The 22801-nt window shown below is 42.9% G+C and overlaps 1 protein-coding gene across 5 annotated transcripts in view; it reads right to left on the bottom strand.

Annotated features, from left to right (window-relative positions):
- LOC118400693 (PEX5-related protein-like) overlaps nt 1-22801 on the bottom strand; it is a 205350-nt gene that overhangs the window by 20507 nt on the left and 162042 nt on the right. For all 5 annotated transcript variants that reach the window (XR_008075767.1, XM_052475362.1, XM_052475364.1 and 2 more), the window contains 4 exons: nt 15805-15921; nt 14842-14985; nt 13241-13311; nt 4887-5105 (listed from right to left, as the gene is read on the bottom strand). Coding sequence is in view for 4 of the 5 variants with exons in the window: in XM_052475362.1 (XP_052331322.1) it covers nt 4887-5105; nt 13241-13311; nt 14842-14985; nt 15805-15921 (551 nt within the window). In the remaining variant the exon portion in view is untranslated. The remainder of the gene's footprint in view (nt 1-4886; nt 5106-13240; nt 13312-14841; nt 14986-15804; nt 15922-22801) is intronic.

Here is a 22801-nt window from a genome sequence, read left to right as displayed (position 1 = left end):
TCCCATGCTAACTTTACAAAATTCAAACTTGCACTCCTTTTCTTTCATTATTTGTTTTTTTTTATACATTAATATAATTGCTCACTGTTAGTTGTTGGCATTTCCTGCCTAAGTTTGCCCACATTGCCAATTAAATAATCATAAAAATAATTGGCAACATCAAATGGTTTTGTGATAAATAAGCCATCTGATTCGGTGAAAGGTGGAGTTGAATTTGTCTTTCTGCCCATTTCTGTTTTTGTCCGATGTAACGCTGACCAGAATGAGCGTTTAGATATGTATACCAAACACGCTAACAAAAGAAGGTATTTGGACATAAATAACGGATGTTATCGAACAAAACAAACATTTATTGTGGACCTGGGATTCCTGGAGTGCTTTCTGATGTAGATCATTAAAGGTAAGGGAATGTTTATCATGTAATTTCTTGTTTATGTTGACACCATCGTTGTGGCTATTGTGATTTTTACTTCTGAGCGTCGTCTCAGATTATTGCATGGGTTTCTTTTTTCGTAAAGTTTAAAAAAAATCTGACACAGCGGTTGCATTAAGGAGAGGTATATCTATAATTCCATGTGTATAACTTGTATTATCATCTACATCTATGATGAGTATTTCTGTTGAATGATGTGGCTATGCAAAATCACTGGATGTTTTTGGAACTAGTGATGCCAATGTAAACTCATATTTTGATAAATATTAACTTTATCAAACAAAACATACATGTATTGTGTAACATGAAGTCCTATGAGTGTCATCTGATGAAGATCATCAAAGGTTAGTGATTAATTTTATCTCTATGTGTGGTTTTTGTGACTGGCTGGAAAATCTTTTGCTGGAAAAACTGCTGTGTTTTTCTGTGGCTATGTGGTGTCCTAACATAATCGTTTGTCGTGCTTTTGCTGTAAAGCATATTTGAAATCGGATTAAATTAAATTAACAACGAGATTAGATTTAATAGCTTTAAAATGGTATGAGATACATGTATGTTTGAGAAATTTTAATTATGAGATTTTTGATGTTTTTAAATTGGCGCCCTGCACTTTGACTGGCTGTTGTCATATCGCTCCCGTTAACGAGATTGCAGCCATAAGAAGTTTTAACAGGTGCATGTTTATAAATAATTGGAAGAAGCAATTTCATAAATTCATCAAGTGCAGCATCTGGATACTCCTCATTAATCACATCAGACGAACAAATATTTTTAACAGCATCCACATAAGAGTCACAGCAAAATCTTTTGTATGATCTCTTATACACTATTTTAGGCCCAGCTTTTGGCACTTTGGCTTTCCTAGATATAGCCACTATATTGTGATCACTGCATCCAATGGGTACGGATATAAACTCAGAAAAAAAGAAACATCCTCTCACTGTCAACTGCGTTTATTTTCAGCCAACTTAACATGTGTAACTATTTGTATGAACATAAGATTCAACAACTGAGACATAAACTGAACAAGTTTCACAGACATGTGGCTAACAGAAATGGAATAATGTGTCCCTAAACAAAGGGGGGTCAAAATCAAAAGTAACAGTCAGTATCTGGTGTGGCCACCAGCTGCATTAAGTTCTGCAGTGCATCTCCTCATCATGGACTGCACCAGATTTGCCAGTTCTTGCTGTGAGATGTTACCCCACTCTTCCACCAAGGCACCTACAAGTTCCCGGACATTTCTGGGGGGAATGGCCCTAGCCCTCACCCTCCGATCCAACAGGTCCCAGACGTTCTCAATGGGATTGAGATCCGGGCTGTTCGCTGGCCATGTCGGACCACTGACATCCCTGTCTTGCAGGAAATCATGCACAGAACGAGCAGTATGGCTGGTGGCATTGTCATGCTGGAGGGTCATGTCAGGATGAGCCTGCAGGAAGGGTACTACATGAGGGAGGATTTGTTCCCTGTAACGCACAGTGTTGAGATTGCCTGCAATGACAACAAGCTCAGTCCGATGATGCTGTAACACACCACCCGAGACCATGACAGACCCTCCACCTCCAAATCGATCCCGTTCCAGAGTACAGGCCTCGGTGTAAAGCTCATTCCTTCGAAGATAAACGCGAATCTGACCATCACCCCTGGTGAGACAAAACCGCAACTCGTCAGTGAAGAGCACTTTTTGCCAGTCCTGTCTGGTCCAGCGACGGTGGGTTTGTGCCCATAGCGACGTTGTTGCTGGTGATGTCTGGTGAGGACCTGCACTTTCAACTATTTTCTTGTTGTTGTAACAACTGCTTATAGGTATCTTTTTGTTTGTTTAAAAGATCCTTCACGTGTGATAGAGAGACACCACTGGCAACCACTGTTCTTAACGGTACTCCCGCCAGCTTTGGTCTTTGTCGTGGTAGCAATGTTGGTTAGGCTGTTACTCCCCGCAGTTCCAGACAAGGCAGATCATGGGGAAAATTGAAAACAACAAACAGCAGGGATCTAGACAGCCACAAACCCGGGACAATCTGCGGTTCCAGCCACAATGACTAACCTCGTCGCGGGCTGCATTCAAGAACACCTCGCTAGCTTGATGTCCAGCTAGCTATCAGCTAGGCTAGCTTGATGTCCATCTAGCTAGCAGCTAGGCTAGCTGTGACACCAATTAGCTCCTCAGACCCGTCCTTTGTCGGCAGGATCAATGGGAAGATACAAGCAGTCCCAACAACTGATGCCAACTGTGTCGCGGTATCCAACATAAGAAGCTAAGTAGCTACCAAGAACTTACCAATATACTTCTAAACAACAAACTTTCCAACAAACTTTCCAAACAAACAAAACCAAGCTCTTCTTCGTTCCGCGTACAACAGGAAGTGACGATGATGTTCAAGACCAAAGGACAGATTTCCACCGGTTTAATGTCCATTGCTGTGGGGTTGATGGCATCTTAAATGAAATGATAACATATACAGACCACACATTCCAATTGGCTATACTTAAACTCTTTAACATCTTCCTCAGCTCTGGCATATTCCCCAATATTTGGAACCAAGGACTGCTCACCACATTCCACAAAAGTAGAGACAAATTTGACCACAATAACTACTGTGGGATATGCGTCAACAGCAACCTTGGGGAAATCATGTATGCACACATGTATGTATGCACACATGACTGTAAGTCGCTTTGGATAAAAGCGTCTGCTAAATGGCATATATTTTTTTATATATATATATATTATCATTAACAGCAGACTTGTCACGACTTCTACCGAAGTCGGTTCCTCTCTTTGTTTGGGCGGCGGTCAGCGTCACCGGTCGGCATCACCGGTTGGCGTCACCGGTCTTCTAGCCATCGTCGATCCACTTTTCATTTTCCACTTGTTTTGTTTTGTTTTCCAACACACCTGGTTTTAATTTCCCTCATTAATAGTTGTGTGTTTAACCCTCTGTTCCCCCCATGTCTTTGTGTGTAATTGTTTGTTGTAAGTGCTTGTGCACATGTTTACTGGTGCGGTTCGGGTTTTGTACCCATGTTTGTTATTTCTTTATGCCATTGGTTTTGCAATTAAACTGCTCCAGCTATTACCTAGTTCTGCTCTCCTGCGTCTGACTTCCCTGCCACCAGTTACGCACCCCTTACAAGACTTGTACATTTCTGCAGTGAAAACAATGTACTGAACAAATGTCAAATTGCCATTTTACCAAATGACTGTACAACAGATCACGTTTTCACCCTGCATACCCTAATTGACAAGCAAACAAACCAAAACAAAGTCTTCTCATGCTTTGTTGATTTCAAAAAAGCTTTTGACTCAATTTGTCATGAGGACCTGCAAAACAAATTGATAGAATGTGGTGTTGAGGGAAAAACATACAACATTATAAAATCCTGCCTTTCCTATAAAGGGGATAATTTATTAACTGATAAAGTTATTTTCTCCTCATGTGACACCTACAAGCACTACCTTTAAAGTAAAAAGGAAGGAGAACCCCTGAATTGCGGTTGTTTGACGATGAATACGTGAGAGCAAGCTTGCTTAATCGGCAATAAAATGACACCCAGACCAGCTGTGCATGAAAGACCTTGAAATAACTTTTCCTTTCGTCGATGACAGGGGCAATAGTCATTACACTGAAACAAATTAGTTTCTAAAACGGCCTGGCTAAAGATATCATAACTGAGTGTGCAACATAAAGCACACCATAGCATAAAATATGCATCAATGAGCCATTGTGTAATATTGTCACGGTGCTCAGGCTAAAAGACTGTAAAGGACAGAGAGATCGTGCCAGCCATTTGCTTAAAAAAAAGTAATGGAATGTCAGATTTAGAGCTGTCCAATGAAGGCGCCTGACACTTACTCTAGGATGTCATGCTACTCCTGATTGGCCTGTATCTCTTCTCTTTCTCCACATTGTACAGTCATCCTGTAATGTTGTCCCACAAATGAGAATGCACTTACTTACACCTATGGGATCTATGCTAGTCCTATCCAGTCCGTACACCTATGGGATCTATGCTAGTCCTATCCAGTCCATACACCTATGGGATCTATGCTAGTCCTATCCAGTCCGTACACCTATGGGATCTATGCTAGTCCTATCCAGTCCATACACCTATGGGATCTATGCTAGTCCTATCCAGTCCGTACACCTATGGGATCTATACTAGTCCTATCCAGTCCATACACCTATGGGATCTATGCTAGTCCTATCCAGTCCGTACACCTATGGGATCTATGCTAGTCCTATCCAGTCCATACACCTATGGGATCTATACTAGTCCTATCCAGTCCATACACCTATGGGATCTATGCTAGTCCTATCCAGTCCGTACACCTATGGGATCTATACTAGTCCTATCCAGTCCATACACCTATGGGATCTATGCTAGTCCTATCCAGTCCATACACCTATGGGATCTATGCTAGTCCTATCCAGTCATTATAGTCTACCTCTCATATCTGCCCACAGTTGAGACACGAGACATCCTACGTTGGGAGCCCGGGGAGCCCGCCAGGTGGCTCTTGCCCTTCAGCAGGTGCTTGTACTTGGAGTTGTGACGGAGCCAGCGCAGCAATGCCTCGCATGCATCCTGCCTCATGCCCGTGTTGGTCAGGCTCACCGCCAGGGCCATGAGGGCTTGGAGGTTATTGGGGTGGAGCTCGAGACACCTGGAGATACAGAGAGAGGAGGCCAAGGGTGGGTTAAGGGTGGTAATTAGTACTTCAAAGGTTTTGACAGACACTAATTGGAACAGGGAACATCAGGAGGCACCTAATGATGCCTGGGGTCAGGTGGCAATGACCACTCACCCCAGATATATTGTCTTCAAAAGCATTTGTTTGCAGGAGTTACTTTGGAACGTAGACTTGAAATTGCTGTTACTACTGTTCACATTTAAAGTTAACCGTAGTGTCGCTGTTGCATCAGAGGAAAATAGCACTATGTTGGACAAACAACAAGGATTAGAGAGCACTCAGGGATGAGCCAAAAACAGATTTAGCTTTCATCAAGATAATGTTTCACTGAGATATGACAGACTGACAGTCAATGCTTCAACTTCCTTAAAAGCTTGTAATGACAGGAAAACCCAAATCATTTCTGTCAGACTTGCTACATGGGTCACTGGCTGTTATATAAAGTTTGTATACGATAGGTATGCTGTGCAAATGCTCCGTTCATCGTTTTAAGATAAAAATCTGCAACTACTTTAGTTGTTGTTGCCGTTATGTTTTCCTCAGAGTTCTCTAATCCAGACAGGAATACACATCAACAATGGGCCTACATTAACTGTCAGCTAAAACACATAATGGAAAATAGAAGCAGTGTAGCATTAATAATAGCAAAGTGCTGGATTTCAGGGGATTACAGTCATTCTGAGAAGATCGTTTAAAAGCTTATGTTTTAAACCATTGGTTTTAACACCAATAATTAATTAACCCAAAAACTGTTGATTTACTTTTTGTAAATCAACAGTTCTATTGTAGGTTAGAAAGATTTTGTTTAACAAGTAATATATATATATATTTATATATATATATTTAAATATGCATAAATTGTTGCCACCCCTGAATATTCTTATAAATAAAAATGAACAAAATTAAATCTGCATTAACATTCTACTTTTTAAAATTTATCTAATTTTAAGGAACTGTATTGTGGCTTTCCATTGCTTCCTGTTTCACTGGGGTATAAAAATGAGGTAATGCAATTGTAAAATCTCTTTGTCAAATAAAGTCTAATTGCATTTGTCACATGCTCCAAATACAACTGGTGTAGACTTGCTTGCTTATGAGTCCTTTCCAGCGATGCAGAGTTTAAAATAATACAAATAAAATAGTAACACAAGGAATAAAATAAAATACACAAGAATAGAGCTATTTACAGGGAGTACCAGTACCAGATCACTGTGGAGCTATATACAGGAAGTACCAGTACCAGATCACTGTGGAGCTATATACAGGAAGTACCAGTACCAGATCACTGTGGAGCTATATACAGGAAGTACCAGTACCAGATCACTGTGGAGCTATATACAGGAAGTACCAGTACCAGATCACTGTGGAGCTATATACAGGAAGTACCAGTACCAGATCACTGTAGAGCTATATACAGGAAGTACCAGTACCAGATCATTGTGGAGCTATTTACAGGAAGTACCAGTACCAGATCACTGTGGAGCTATATACAGGAAGTACCAGTACCAGATCACTGTGGAGCTATATACAGGAAGTACCAGTACCAGATCAATGTGCAGAGGTACTGTAAGGGTTTTCTTCTGGTGAAAGAGAGGCGGACCAAAATGCAGCGTGGTGGTTATTCATGTTTTTAATAAAGACGACTATACATGAACCGACTATATAAAACAAGAAAAGTGAAAACCTAAACAGTCCTATCTGGTACAAACACAGAGACAGGAACAATCACCCACAAAACCCAACACAAAACAGGCTACCTAAATATGGTTCCCAATCAGAGACAATGACTAACACCTGTCTCTGATTGAGAACCATATCAGGCCAAACATAGAAATAGACAAACCAGATACACAACATAGAATGCCCACCCAGCTCACGTCCTGACCAACACTAAAACAAGGAAAACACATACGAATGATGGACAGAACGTGACAGGTACAAGGTATTTGAGGTAGATATGTACATGAATGCAGGGTAAAGTGACTAGGTATCAGGATAGATAATAATAAGGTATTTGAGGTAGATATGTACATGAAGGTAGGGTAAAGTGACTAGGCCTCAGGATAGATAATAATAAGAGTAAAATAAAGAACAGACTAGCAGCCGCAAGTGATTAGTGTAAAAAAGTGTGTATGTGAATGTGTTTGGGTTTTGTGTGGCAGTGTCAATGTACTGTGTGTCTATGATCTGTCCATCACCATGGGAAAAGGCAAAGGATTCCCAAACGAAAATAGACAAATGGTTGTTGACTTTCATATGTCAGGCAATGGGTACAACAAAATGGCAAACAAATGTACACTTACCCCAATTAGTGCAACAATTAAGAAGTTTAAAACCACTGGAACAGTGGTCAACCACTATTATAAAATGGTGCCGAAGGAGATGGCTGCCGTTTTAAAATTCCGTAACCAATTGTGCATGTTTTTTCGACTTATTTGTAATTAATTTTGTACATGTTTCTGCCACTGTGTCTTATAACCGAAAAGAGCTTCTAGATGTCAGGACAGCGATTACTCACCCCATACTGGAGGAATACTTTTTCCTTCAACGAGTCGGACGGGAAGGATTTACTTCAGATGCCCGACAAGGCCCCCGTCATTTTCAGCAGAAAGAGACGAACGAATTGTGGACGAAGATCCGGGTGCCTTGTAAGGATACGTCGCAGAGAGGGTAATCTACCTTTACCATCGGTCCTATTCGCCAACGTACAATTAATCGATAATAAAATAGACAAACTACGATCACATATGCTACCCCCCCACCCGTAGCTCTGTCTGGAGGGGATTGTCATCAGTGCGACATAAGTCTCCCTTCTCGATAGGGCATTCCATGCTTCGCCCCTGACCTACACAACAGAAAAAGAGAAGCGTTGAAGGGACAAGAACCACCTGGTGACCCGATCGTTTGTGTCCTTTCCCCTGGCCATCCAGACTAGGGGAGCATGGTCCGTGACCAGGGGGAAGTGGGTACCTAACAGGTAATACTTGAGAATGTCTAGTGCCCACTTCACCGCTTGACATTCTTTCTCAACAATAGAGTACTTTTTTTCTCTAGGTATCAGCTTTCGGCTGATGTACATGATGGGGTGCTCCTCCCCATAGTGTATCTGGGACAGAACGGCCCCTTGTTCCGTATCACATGCATCCGTCTGGACCATCATCGGCACCTGGAAATCGGGCGTTATGAGAAGCGGATGGGAGCACAGCGCTTCCTTCAGACAGCTGAACGCCGCTTCTGTCTCGTCTGTCCATTTCACTAATTTCGGGGGGTGGGCACTGGTTAGATCGGTGAGGGGGGAAGCTATAGCCGCAAAGTTGGGGATAAACCGGCTATAGTATCCTGCCAGTCCCAGGAATGACTTGACCTGTGTCTTGGTGCATGGAACGGGCCAGTCACGTACCATGTGAACCTTCCTCTCCTGGTACCCAGTTTGCATTTCTTGGGGTTCGCGGTCAACCCGAATTGTCTGAGCGCATCCAGCACCGCCTGGAGGTGCGTCAGGTGCTCTTCCCAACCTTGACTGTGGATGATGATATCATCCAGATATGCTGCTGCGTACTGCTGGTGGGGTCGAAGCACTCTGTTCATCAGTCACTGGAATGTGGGGGGTCTCCGTGGAGGCCGAACAGGAACACCTGGTACTGATACAATCCGTCTGGTGTCAAACGCCGTCTTCTCCCGGGAGGAGGCTGCCAATATCCTTTGGTCAGGTCAAGGGTGCTGATGTACCGGGCCTTTCCCAATCGGTCGATGAGCTCGTCCGCTCTCGGCATGGGCGTCGAACAAGTGTCGAACAAGCTTATGTATTTCACACCCCGGAAATTACAGAAGCGGAGGCTACCATCCAGTTTGGGCACCAACACGATGGGGCTGCACCATGCACTGTGGGACTCTTCAATAACCCCCATCCTCAGCATAGCCTCCACTTCCTGTTTCCCGGCCTTTATTCGGGCCTCCGGAATCTGATATGGCCTCTTTCGTACTGTTTCCCGGGCCAGGTACGGACGTGGTGTTCAATGAGGGTCGTGAAGCCCGGCTTCTCGGAGAACACCGCCATGTACCCGATCACCGAGCTCCATGAGCTCCTGCTTCTGGGCCGGGTCGACGTCCTGTTGTTTTGAATTTGGCGTCCTTCACTGGCTGTTGTCATATCATCCCGTTAACGGGATTTCAGCCCTAAGTTAACAAACTATAGTTTTCGCAAGTTAGGACATCTACATTGTGCATGACACAAGTAATTTTTCCAACAATTGTTTGCAGACAGATTATTTCACCTATAACTCACTGTATCACAATTCCAGCAGGTCAGATGTTTACATACACTAAATTGACTCAGCTTGGAAAATTCCAGAAAATTATGTAATGACTTTAGAAGTTTCTGATAGGCTAATTGACATCATTTGAGTCAATTGGAGGTGTACCTGTGGATGTATTTCAAGGCCTACCTTCAAACTCAGTGCCTCTTTGCTTGAGATCATGGGAAAATCAAAAGAAATCAGCCAAGACCTCACACAAGTCTGGTTCATCCTTGAGAGCAATTTCCAAACCCCTGAAGGTACCACGTTCACCATGGGACCACGCAGCTGTCATACCGCTCAGGAAGGAGATGTGTTCGGACTCTTAGAGATGAACGTACTTTGATGTGAAAAGTGCAAATCAATCCCAGAACAACAGCAAAGGATCTTGTGACGATGCTGGAGGAAAAAAAATATCTATATCCACAGTAAAACGAGTCCTATATCGACATAACCTGAAAGGTCACTCAGCAAGGAAGAAGCCACTGCTCCAAAACCACCATAAAAAGCAAGACTACAGTTTGCAACTGCACATGGGGACAAAGATTCTACTTTTTGGAGAAATGTCCTCTGGTCTGATGAAACAAAAATAGAACTGTTTGACCATAATAACCATCGTTATGTTTGGAGGAAAAAGGGGGAGGCTTGCAAGCCGAAGAACACCATCCCAACCGTGAAGCACGGGGGTGGCAGCATCATGTTGTGTGGGTGCTTTAATGCAAAAGGAACTGGTGAGCAAGGAGGAAGGAAAATGATGTGGATATATTGAAGCAACATCTTAAGACATCAGTCAGGATGTTAAAGCTTGGTCGCAAATGGGTCTTCCAAATGGACAATGATTCCAGCATACTTCCAAAGTTGTGGCAAAATGTCAAGGTATTGGAGTGGCCATCACAAAGCCCTGACCTCCATCCTATAGAAAATGTGTGGGCAGAACTGAAAAAGTTTGTGCGAGCAAGGAGGCCTACACACCTGACTCAGTTACACCAGCTCTGTCAGGAGGAATGTGCAAAAATTCACTCAACTTATTGTGGGAAGCTTGTGGAAGGCTACCCTAAGCGTTTGACCCAAGTTAAGCAATTTAAAGGCAATGCTACCAAATACTATTTGAGTGTATGTAAACTTCTGACCCACTGGGAATGTGATTAAATAATTAAAAGCTGAAATAAATCATTCTCTCTACTATTATTCTGACATTTCACATTCTTAAAATAAAGTGGTGATCGTAACTGACCTAACACAGGGAATTTTTTACTAGAATTAAATGTCAGGAATTGTGAAAAACAGTTTAAATGTATTTGGCTAAGGTGTATGTAAACTTCTGACTTCAACTGTATGTGAGAATGCTATTCATTGACTACAGCTCAGTGTTCAACACCACAGTGCCCCCAAAGCTCATCACTAAGCTAAGTACCCTGGGACTAAACACCTCCCTCTGCAACTGGATCCTGGACTTCCTGATAGTCCGTCCCCAGGTGGTAAGGGTAGGTAACAACACATCTGCCACGCTCATCCTCAACACTAGGGCCTCCTCGCATGCTCAGACCCCTCCTGTACTCGCTGTTCACTCATGACTGCATGGCCAGGCACGACTCTAACACCATCATTAAGTTTGCCAATGACACGGTAGGCCTGATCACCGTCAACGACGAGACAGCCTATAGGGAGGAGGTCAGAGACCTGGCCTTGTGGTCCCAGGACAACAACCTCTCCCTCATTGTGATAAAGACAAAGGAGATGATTGTGGACTACAGGAAAAGGAGTACTGTGCACATCCCCATTCTCATTGACAGGGCTGTAGTGGAGCAGGTTGAGAGCTTCAAGTTCCTTGGTGTCCACATCACCAACAAACTAACATGGTCCAAGCACACCAAGACAGTTGTGAAGAGGGCACGACAAAACCTATTCCCCCTCAGGAGACTAAAAAGATTTGGTATGGGTCCTTGGATGCTTAAAAAATTCTACAGCTGCACCATCGTGAGCATCCTGATTGGTTGCATCACTGCCTGGTATGGCACCTGCTCGGCCTCCGACCGCAAGGCACTACAGAGGGTAGTGCGTACGGCCCAGTACATCACTGGGGCCAAGCTTCCTGCCATCCAGGACCTCTATACCAAGCGGTGTCAGAGGAAGGCCCTAAAATTGTCAGACTCTAGTCATAGACTGTTCTCTCTGCTACCACACGGCAAGCAGTACCGGAGCGCCAAGTCTAGGTCCAAGAGGCTTCTAAACAGCTTCTACCCCCAATCCATAAGACTCCTGAACATGTAATCAAATGGCTTCCTAGACTATTTGCATTGTCCCCCCTCATGTACGCTGCTGCTACTCTCTGTTTATTATCTATGCATAGTCACTTTAATAACTCTACCTACATGTACATATTACCTCAATTACCTCGACTAACCGGTGCTCCCGCACATAGACTCTGTACCGGTACCTCCTGTATATAGCCTCGCTATTGTTATTTTACTGCTGCACATACATTTTTTGTTACTTTAAAAACTTTTTTAAAAACTTTTTTTTTAAATCTTAAAACTACATTGTTGGTTAAGGGCCTTTAACTAAGCATTTCACTGTAATGTCTACACCTGTTGTATTCGGCGCATGTGGCAAATACAATTTGATTTGATTTGTTTAGGGCAACAATTAAGAAGTGTAAAACCCCTTTAAACTACTAGCACACAACTCCGAAACCCATGCATACCCCACAAGACATGACACCAGAGGTCTCTTCACAGTCCCCAAGTCCAGAACGGACTATGGGAGGAGCACAGTACTATATAGAGCCATGACTACATTTTTATTTTATTTATTTTTTTATTTCACCTTTATTTAACCATGTAGGCTAGTTGAGAACACCTTTATTTAACCAGGTAGGCTAGTTGAGAACAAGTTCTCATTTGCAACTGCGACCTGGCCAAGATAAATCATAGCAGTGTGAACAGACAACACATGGAGTAAACAATTAACAAGTCAATAACACAGTAGAAAAAAAATGGGCAGTCTATATACAATGTGTGCAAAAGGCATGAGGAGGTAGGCGAATAATTACAATTTTGCAGATTAACACTGGAGTGATAAATTATCAGATGGTCATGTACAGGTAGAGATATTGGTGTGCAAAAGAGCAGAAAAGTAAATAAATAAAAACAGTATAAAAACAGTATGGGAATGAGGTAGGTGAAAATGGGTGGGCTATTTACCAATAGACTATGTACAGCTGCAGCGATCGGTTAGCTGCTCAGATAGCTGATGTTTGAAGTTGGTGAGGGAGATAAAAGTCTCCAACTTCAGCGATTTTTGCAGTTCGTTCCAGTCACAGGCAGCAGAGTACTGGAACGAAAGGCGGCCAAATGAGGTGTTGGCTTTAGGGATGATCAGTGAGATACACCTGCTGGAGCGCGTGCTACATGGAACTCTCATCAGGTAACTGATGCAAGCAGTAGGACCAGATTTAAAAAACAGACAAAAATACACCTTATGGAACAGCTGGGACTGTGAAGAGACACACACAGGTACAGACACATGCATACGAACACAAACGCTAGCACACACACACTCTACACACACATATATTGTAATATTGTTGTATGGTGGTATTATACATAGCCTTGGCAGCAGCTAATGGGGATCTCTTATAAATAAAAATACACATCTTTAATAGCTGTAGACAAAGCATGAAAAATAAATATTTCAAGATGTCTGAAGGACCTGATAAATGTTGGAATCTAAAGAGAAGTGACATGCATGCATTGTATTGCTGTATTCGTGGTGGAGCCTATGGGACCACATTGGGCAATAACTCCTCCTTACCTCTGGAGGGAGACGATAGCTGCCTGTTCGTTTTCGTTCTCGGCCTGGGTGGTCCCCAACACTTGCCAAGCCTGGGGAGATAACGGGGAGCATTGAACAACAGGGTCATCACCTGGGTCTTCACCTCGGCTTTACTACCCTCTCTAAGGAGAGACTTTGTTAGGAGAGATGGTGTGGTCTAGATGCAGAGCTCAGCTCTCTCTGAAAAATAGGATGGCTCACTGTCAGTCAGTGCTCTCAGTACCACTCACACAGCAGGTAAATAGATTGATTCTGCCGTTGGTAAAAAAAAAAAAACTGAACAGGCAGGAAGTATCATGCATCTCAAAAATCTCTGCAATACAAACTTTTGTCTGAGGTTTGTGTGAAGTGAACTTAGGGCACGTCAAAATACAACGGCTGCTATGAACATTGCAAGGTGATTCGCTTTGAGGTTTTTGTCTTCTGACAGTGCTCTGCCATCCAAGTTCATTTAGGATTGTTGAGCCTCCCCTTCCCTCAGGTATTGGGAGTTCCTATTCAGATTAGTCATTCTTGTATTGTATCGTTCTAAAGAGCCAATAGAAATTAATGAGATAATGTTTCAGGGTACATGTCACTTTGGCAACGGATCACTTGAGACATCGAATGATAATTGAGGTCACGATTTCTCAGTCATTGGCAACCAACCAAATTCATTAAGTGTATCTGATGAGTCATGCTTAGTTATTGCTCGATGAATCATGTTTGGGACGAACTAGAAAGTCATGGTTCAGCATTGTAGATGGTAGCTATTGGACTCCTCTTAGCTGGGGAACCCAACTTTGAATCTCCATACTCTCCGAGTAAATGTGCATTTAGACATCTACGAGTTCTAGCTGAATCTGCAATCCAAAACGACTAGATGTTTTGTCTAGTTTGTCATGTCTGTTTAAAGTCAACAAATATGATCTATGTACTTCAATCTGCGTGCTGGTTTATTTTGTGAAATGACATTGATACTCAATGTTGTAGCACAACGCTATAAATCAAGTCTTGAGGAAATTATCTACAAACTATCTAGAGGTCTCTGCAGCAGAGATAAGCTACAAAACACGCTGGGAGGAATTTTAGAATCATATTAGTTCCATACACTGTGGGATAATCCTTTCCTTGGAATAACCGGCACAGTTATGAACAGTATATTTTACAGGATTCCCGAGTTCCGATTCTATTAATGCTCTCTGGGGATGTAAGATGTCGCCTCTGTTACGATTGAGATGAAATTAGCAGGAGAAAAAAAAAACGGAGAAAATTGCTATTTCTCAACACTTTGGGCAAATTGAAAATTCTCATTGGGAGATGAAGACTGGGTAGTTTTGATGCAGTAAACAGCTCTATTAATGGTATAACTTCCCAGTCCTCCACTAGCAATCAGCGTGGGCCACTTAGCGCTCAGTGAATATCCACCACACGCATGATTTGTGAAGTTCTTCTTTTTTTTTTTTCCATCAGAGTATGGTGTTGTCTGAACAGGCTGATTGGCAGTTGGTGCTGGTACATTATGGTACTGTGGGAAAGTCATGCTGGGAAAGTGTGTGTTTACGGTGCCTGCATCTCATCAGCCCCCTGTGCCTAGTCACCTCTGAGTCCTGGGGGTCCTGCAAGATGGCCCCCTCCAGTAGCAGCACAGCGTTGGGCAGGTCTCCCTCTTTGGACTTTCGAAGACCCTCCTCAAACGCGTTGGGCCAGTCCTTGTAGGGGTTGTCCATGTGGAAGTAGTAACCCTGTCACCAATTTTAAAAAAGTTGGAGAAAAAAAAAAGTTAATGGAGCATCACCAATGTAATCTCTCTGTTTTCAAATAAATGGCCGCGCTGAGCAACCGTCCTCTAGGGTGGAATATTTAAGCATACTATCAGCATCAATTTATCTTTTCTAGCTTTCTGCTGAACATCAAACCTGGGCAAAAGTCCTGAGGGTTAGCTGTCTCGTTAAATGTTAAACTTTGCATCTTCAGACTGAAATTACCCTGGTGTGTTGTTGGCGAGTTCTGAACATGAGTTTTGAAACGACTAGTCCTCTTAGAACTCGTAGCATTGGGATCAATCAAAAAGTCTGATTATGTACAGTAGCTCAAGTATATCAATGCTCCCATTGCACTAAAGTAAGCATATGCTTATGAGTGCCAAGTTTGAAACCATCTGGGTTAGCTATTGACCCCAATCGGGTTAAATCAGTAGATACTGTAGTGTATGTGCAGCACATGATCATCTCTAGATCATCGAGTTCATAGGCTTTATTTCCCCTTGTTTAAGTAGAACATGTTCACATGAGTCTCCCGAGTGGCACATTGGTCTAAAGCACTGCATCTCAGTGCAAGAGGTTCCCTGGTTTGAATCCAGACTGCATCACATCTGGCTGTGATTGGGAGTCCCATAGGGCGGCGCACAATTGGCCCAGCATCGTCCGGGGTAGGCCGTTATTGTAAATAAGAATCTTAACTGACTTGCCTAGTTAAATAAAAATATGAAGGAAATAAATGATAAGCATCTCAACAGGGCATATGGACAGATGATAACAGAGTTAAAAGGTGAGAACTGTAACCTTCTCGTGAGGCGACACACTGGAGGGGATCTGCGCCTGCTCGTTCTCCGTTAGCCAGTTCCGTCGTGCTAGCTCCTCCCACTCTGCTTGCATCTTGTCCCAGAACTCTGTGTCTGACTGTGGAGGGAGAGAGTGGCGGGAGGATTAGTACACAGAGGACTGCTAGCTTTGATACCTTGACTATGCTGAGGCCCCCTGCCATGGAAATGTCACATCCATCACACTCATTTATCGGTGGTGTAACGTATGGACTTCTGATGACTCATCACTTGCACTCAAATGTCCAAAATTAGCTTGACCTTTCAGTTGATAGATTGATGTCTGAGAGGGTTATTATACAAAGCCCTAGACTCAACAAACAGCCACCTTGATTGGTGTTGTAATTATAATGAATAAAAATATAAACGCAACATATAGTTTTGGGCCCATGTCTCATAAAATAGAAGATCCTAGAAATATTCCATAAGCATAAACAGCCTATTTCTCTCAAATGTTGTTTTACATCCCTGTTAGTGAGCATCTCTCCTTTGCCAAGATAATCCATCCACCTGACAGGTGTGGCATATCAAGAAGCTGAATAAACAGCATGATCATTACACAAGTGCACCTTGTGATGGGTACAATAAAAGGCCACTCTAAAATCTGCAGTTTTGTCACACAACACAATGCCACAGATGTCTCAAAATTTGAGGGAACGTGCAATTGGCATGCTGACTGCAGGAATGTCCACTAGAGCTGTTGTCAGAGAATGTATTGTTAATTTCTCTACCATAAGCTGTTCAACCTTCCCAAGTTCTCTCACGTCACCCCGCTCCTCCGCTCTCTCCACTGGCTTCCAGTTGAAGCTCGCATCCGCTACAAGACCATGGTGCTTGCCTACGGAGCTGTGAGGGGAACGGCACCTCAGTACCTCCAGGCTCTGATCAGGCCCTACACCCAAACAAGGGCACTGCGTTCATCCACCTCTGGCCTGCTCGCCTCCCTACCACTGAGGAAGTACAGTTCCCGCTCAGCCCAGTCAAAACTGTTCGCTGCTCTGGCCCCCAATGGTGGAACAAACTCCCTCACGACGCCAGGACAGCGGAGTCAATCACCACCTTCCGGAGACACCTGAAACCCCACCTCTTCAAGGAATACCTAGGATAGGGTAAGTAATCCTTCTCACCCCCCTAAAAGATTTAGATGCACTATTGTAAAGTGGCTGTTCCACTGGATGTCTTAAGGTGTATGCACCAATTTGTAAGTCGCTCTGGATAAGAGCGTCTGCTAAATGACTTAAATGTAAATGTAAATAAGCTGCCTCCAATGTCATTTTTTAAAAATATATTTTTTAAATATTTTATTTTTGCATTTTCCAATTAAGAACATTCAAAACAAAAGTGAAAAGATATTAGACGACGATAGGACAAAGTGACAGTAACAGACAAACGTAACAAAAATAAATTATAATTATAGTTATATAAACAAACATACAATAATAAAAATAAAAAATAAAATATTTTTAAAAATATTTTTTTTAAATAACGAGACATTGGATCACCTGCCGTAGGCTACATAATATACATTACGTGTGAAACATTATGTGAGGATTATATATAGATTCAATCAATGAGATATGGTGGGGAGATTCTCCATATAGTCAATAAAAGGTTGCCAAATTCTGTAAATGTCTTTAACTTATTCCTCAAGCAGTAAGTGATTTTCTCCAAAGGGATAAAACTATTAACTTCCGAAAGCCACATTGCAACTGGCAGGGAGGAATCCAATTTCCATTTCAAGGCAATACATTTCTTGGCAATCGCTAGCAATATTTCTGTTAGCTTTATAGTATGGCTTTGCCTAAGATTGATGTTAGTAAAGTTACCCAGTAGACAGACCTCCGGGTCTAAAGGGAATGCAACCCCGTGAATTGAGTATATGGTATCGCATACCCCCTGCCAGAAACCGTGTAGTTTTGAACACTGCCAAGTGGAATGGAGGAATGTTCCTTCATCTGAGCCACATCTAAAACATAGGGAGGAGATATCTGGGTTGAACCTGTGCAGTCTAGATGGGGTGATATAGAGCTGACGGAGAAAATTAAACTGGATCAGTCTGTATCTGGAGTTCAATGTGGATGTAACCCCATCCCTGCACAGGTCACTCCATAGATCCTCATCAAGATCAATACCCAGATCTCTCTCCCATCTAAGTCGGGGTTTATCTAGCCCAGGCAGTGTTAGTCCTGACATAAGAGCATTGTAAACACGGGAAATGGTCTTGAACAGTGGTTGGTCTGCGTGGCAGAGTTGTTCAATAGGTGACATCTTAGGTAGGTTCCATTGTCCCTTGAGAGTCACCCTAATAAAGTTTCATAGTTTTAGGTAGCTAAAGAAGTTCCTGTTAGGCAAGTGGTATTTCTGTTTCAGCTGATCAAAAGACATAAGAACTCCCTCCTCGTAACAATGTTCCAGAAGAGCGATCCCCTTATCAGACCATGGTCTAAAGTTACTATTCTGGAAAAACATAGGGATCAATCTATTGTTCCATAAAGGGGTTTTAGGGGAAAGGAATCCCCCTCGTCCGAACAGCTCATGCAGTTTGCATCATGCCAGGACAGAATGTATGATTAAAGGGTTGTCTGTGATGGTTTTTATAGATTTTCTGTCCCATTTGTAAAACAAATCTGCCCCAGTGTCATCATTTACCTCAAGCTTTTCAATGTTCAACCATGAGGAGAGGGACCATTGTCAAACCTCTGAGCCAGAAACCTAGACTGTGCAGCCCAGTAGTACATTCTAAAATTGGGGAGGTTTAAGCCCCTTGACTGTAATCAAGGGTCAGTTTATCCAGGCCAACCCTAGGGGTTTTGCCGTGCCAGATAAACCGTCTGGTCAGCTTGTCGAGAGAGGAAAAAAATGCTGCGGGAACAGGGATAGGGAGAGATTGAAACAGATATAGAAACCCGGGCAGGACATTCATTTTAATTACATTGATTCTACCCAGTAGAGTGAGAGGTAAGTCCATCCATTTACAAAAGTCAACCTCCACCTTTTGCAACAAACTGGCCAGATTGAGTTTATAGAGGTTGTTCAGATTACCATCCACCATTATGCCCAAATATGTGAAGCCCATAGGCGACCATCTAAAAGGAAACTTGTGCTTGATGGTATGATGGTCAGAGACAGACAACGGTAAGATTTTGCTTTTATCAAGATTGACCTTATATCCAGAGAAAGAACTATAACACTGTAGTAGGATCTGCAAGTGAGAGAGGGAGTGTTCTGGGTTTGTTAGGAATAAGATAGGGTCGTCCGCAAAGAGTGATAGTTTATGGGTATGGGGGCCCACCTCAAAGCCATGTATGTCAGGGCACGTTCTAATAGCCTCAGCCAACGGTTCGATGGCGAGGGCAAAGAGGTGGGGGCTAATTGGGCAACCTTGTCTGTTCCCCCTATAAAGAGGGAAAGAGGAGGAAGTAATCCCATTGGTAGCAATCCTAGCTTTAGGAGATTTGTAGAGTGATTTTATCAAATTTACAAACACGGTACCTAAACCGAACTTTTCCAAGACGCGAAAGAGGTATGGCCATTCAACCCTATCAAAGGCCTTTTCAGCGTCGAGGGAGACTGCGACACCAGGTATTTTGTTTTTGTTAGCAAGGTGAATTATATCAAAGAACCTTCTGAGATTATTGGAGGACAATCTATTAATTATGAAGCCAGTCTGATCTGGGTTGACCAACAGGGGAAGACATGACTCCAGTCTCTTAGATAGCATCTTGGTGACCAGTTTACAATCTGTGTTAAGGAGAGAGATTGGTCTATAGGAGGCGCACTTTAGCGGGTTTTTCCCTTTCTTGTGGATTACAGTAATCACTGCTTGAGAGAAGGACTCTGGAAAGCAGTTGTCTTCTCTGGCTTTTTTAAGTACCTCCATAAGGTAGGGGACCAACAGCTCCCTAAATTCTTTATAGAACTCTGGAGGGAAGCCATCCTCCCCAGGAGATTTATTAGAAGGTAAGGATTTAATGGCCTCCAACAATTCAGGGACTGAGAAGTGTTCACTCAGGCGCTCGCTGTCTTCCCCTGACAGGCATGGGAGGTTGAGAGAGGAGAGAAAGGAGTCTATCTCTGATAGATCATCGCTTGATTGGGAAGTGTAGAGGTCTTCATAGTATTTCTTAAAAGTATTATTAATTTCAGTAGGGTCGAAAGATATCTCTTTAGTGAGAGTTTCTATGGCATTAATTGTCCTCTTACTTTCCTCTGCTTTCAGTTGCCATGCCAATACTTTGTGAGCTTTCTCTCCAAGCTCATAATAACGCTGTTTTGATTTAGTGATGGCCCTCTCAGCTTGATATGTGTTCAGAATATTATATTTAAGTTTTTTATTTACCAAAAGCCTGTATAGATCTTTAGTCGGGCCTCTTTGGTAGGTTTTCTCTAGCTCGGAGATTTCAGATTCAAGAGCACTCAGTTCCGCACCGTGTTTTTTCTTCAGCCCTTTAGTATAGGAAATAATCTGTCCCCTCAGGTAGGCCTTCAATGTGTCCCAAAGAATGAAGCTGTCAGGAGCAGAGGGTTTGTTTGTCAAAGTAAAAATATTGATCTGCTCTTTGATGAATGCACAAAATTCAGGTTGCTTTAGAAGTGTAGAATTTAGTCTCCATCTATATGCTCCATTTACCTTGGTAGGAATGGAGATTGATAATACCAGAGGAGAATGGTCACTAAGCAATCTGGGGAGATACTCGACATCTAACACTCTATGAAACAGTTGTGTCGAAAGTAAAAAGTTATCTATGCGTGTGTGTGTCTTGTGTGGGTGTGAATAAAAAGAGTAGTCCCTATCCTGTGGGTGCAACTGTCTCCAGATGTCTAGTAAATTGAGATCTTTCATGAATGACATGGTGAGCTTGCCGGCTTTGGTAAGAAGTGAGGGTTTATCAGAAGACCTATCAAGAACTGTATCTAAGCAAAAATTAAAATCTCCTCCAACCAGTAGCCATCCTGGTGGTGCTTGAGCAACCTGAAGGAAGACATTCTGAATAAACATATGGTCATCGAAGTTAGGAGCATAAATATTCAATAGGGTCCAAGACTCTGAAAACATATGCCCCTGCACCAAAACAAACCTGCCAGAGGGATCAGAGATGGTGTTGTTGACGCAGAAGGGGATGTGTCTACTTATCAAAATTGCAGTTCCTCTTGCTTTGGAGTTAAAAGAGGATGCAAAAACTTGTCCTACCCATTCCCTCTTCAATTTCTTGTGTTCACTGGCTGTAAGATGTGTTTCTTGTAAAAACACAATGTCAGCCTTTAATTTCTTAAGGTATGTATAGACTATTTTCCTTTTAATCGGGCTGTTAAGACCTTTTACGTTGAATGTGACATATTTTAGTGGATTAAGCATAGGTTGGGTTTCAAATATGTAACTGAATAGAAATCTATCATATGCAGATAATTAAGAAATGTTTCAACTTTGGTTAGAGCACAAAAGTGACCTATGTGTCTCTTTAGGAAGGAAACAATAAACATAGAAAAAAGGAAGAAAAAAAAAATAAAAATCCCACCCACCCCGATTGTCAGACTAGAACAACAGTCCCAACAATCAAACATGAATACACTTGTAGGGATACGTTGCTCCTCGCTTTCCATCTTGCTCTTACTAGCTAAACCTTGGCATAAACTAAAACCTGCGAGCTCTCTAAATTGAAAACAAACGTTGTGAATAGATATTTATGGCTGAATATTTACTGCCCACGGTAAGGGATGCTTGAGTCTCTTTTCGAAAGATTAACATAAATGAGGGGGAAAGCAGTGGGCCTAAACCCACTTATTGCTTCGCCCAGTAGATATGGACTAAACCAAAATATACTCTCCTGTAAATGTAATAGAACTCACCCCGGGAAGATACGGTTAGTTGAAAATGTACAAATCAATTAAAGTGACCGGGAGATACCAGCAGTTCAATCCGGATAAGAGAAAACAAACAAACTGCATTTTATCCCCCAGAGAGACCGTCCTGGCTCAGACTCAGACGTTGCTCAGTTCTTTGAGAAAAGTGTGCACTTCTCCCGGTGTGTTGAAGAGATGGCTTCGGCCTTTGTACTGAACTTTCATCCGCGCAGGGTGGATGAGGTAGCCGGTGATGTTCTTCTCCTTCAGTGCTTTGGCGGCAGGTCTGAACTGCTTGCGGCGTCTGGCGAGGTCCGCGCTCATATCCGGGAAAAGGCTGACCCTCTTCCCATCGATGGCGATGTCCCCTTTGGCTCTTGCGAGTTGCAGTATCTTCTCTCTGTCTTGGAAACGGAGGAACCTGATCAGGACGGCTCGTGGGGGCTCATCTGGCCGGGGTTTCGGCGCTGATGTTCTGTGGGCGCGTTCGATTTCCAGCGGCTTGGTGAAGTTGGTTATGCCTAGGACCTCCGGGATCCATTGAGTGAAGAAACGGACCGGGTCACGGCCCTCGCTGTCCTCTTTCAATCCCACCACACGGATATTACTACGTCTACTCTGGTTCTCCATCTGATCTACTTTGTTTTTGAGGTAGGCATTGTCCTTTTGCAGTTGTGTCAAGACCTGGTCATGTCTAGCGATGGTATCTTCAACTGTGCTAATGCGCAGCTCTGCCTCAGTCGTTCTCAAAAGGAGATCATTCATGGAGGATTTCAGGTCGTCAATGGAAGAATGGAGTTCAGCCGATTTCTTATCGATTTTCAGAGAAAGACCTCTGTTACCATCCTGAATTTCCCGGAGGAGAGTAGCCAGCATGTCGGCAGGCTCGCAAGAGGCTGCTGAGAGCAACAGTCTGGAACTGTCGTCTGAGTTATGAGGGCTAATGCTAATCTTGCTAGCTGTAGCGTTATCGTTATCTTGGGAATCAACAACGTTTTGGTCGTCCTTCTTGCCTCTCGGTCGGAGGTCCATGGCTCTTTGGGAAGGTAAGTACTTGACAATTTATCAGCCGATGTTAGAATATTGTTTCAACGTTGTTATTTAGGTAAAAATAGAAT

This window comes from Oncorhynchus keta, chromosome 22, assembly GCF_023373465.1.
Source record: "Oncorhynchus keta strain PuntledgeMale-10-30-2019 chromosome 22, Oket_V2, whole genome shotgun sequence".
Classification (NCBI taxonomy): domain Eukaryota; kingdom Metazoa; phylum Chordata; class Actinopteri; order Salmoniformes; family Salmonidae; genus Oncorhynchus; species Oncorhynchus keta.
The sequence above is the reverse complement of the archived record's forward strand: the minus strand, read 5'-3'. Positions and strand labels throughout refer to the sequence as shown.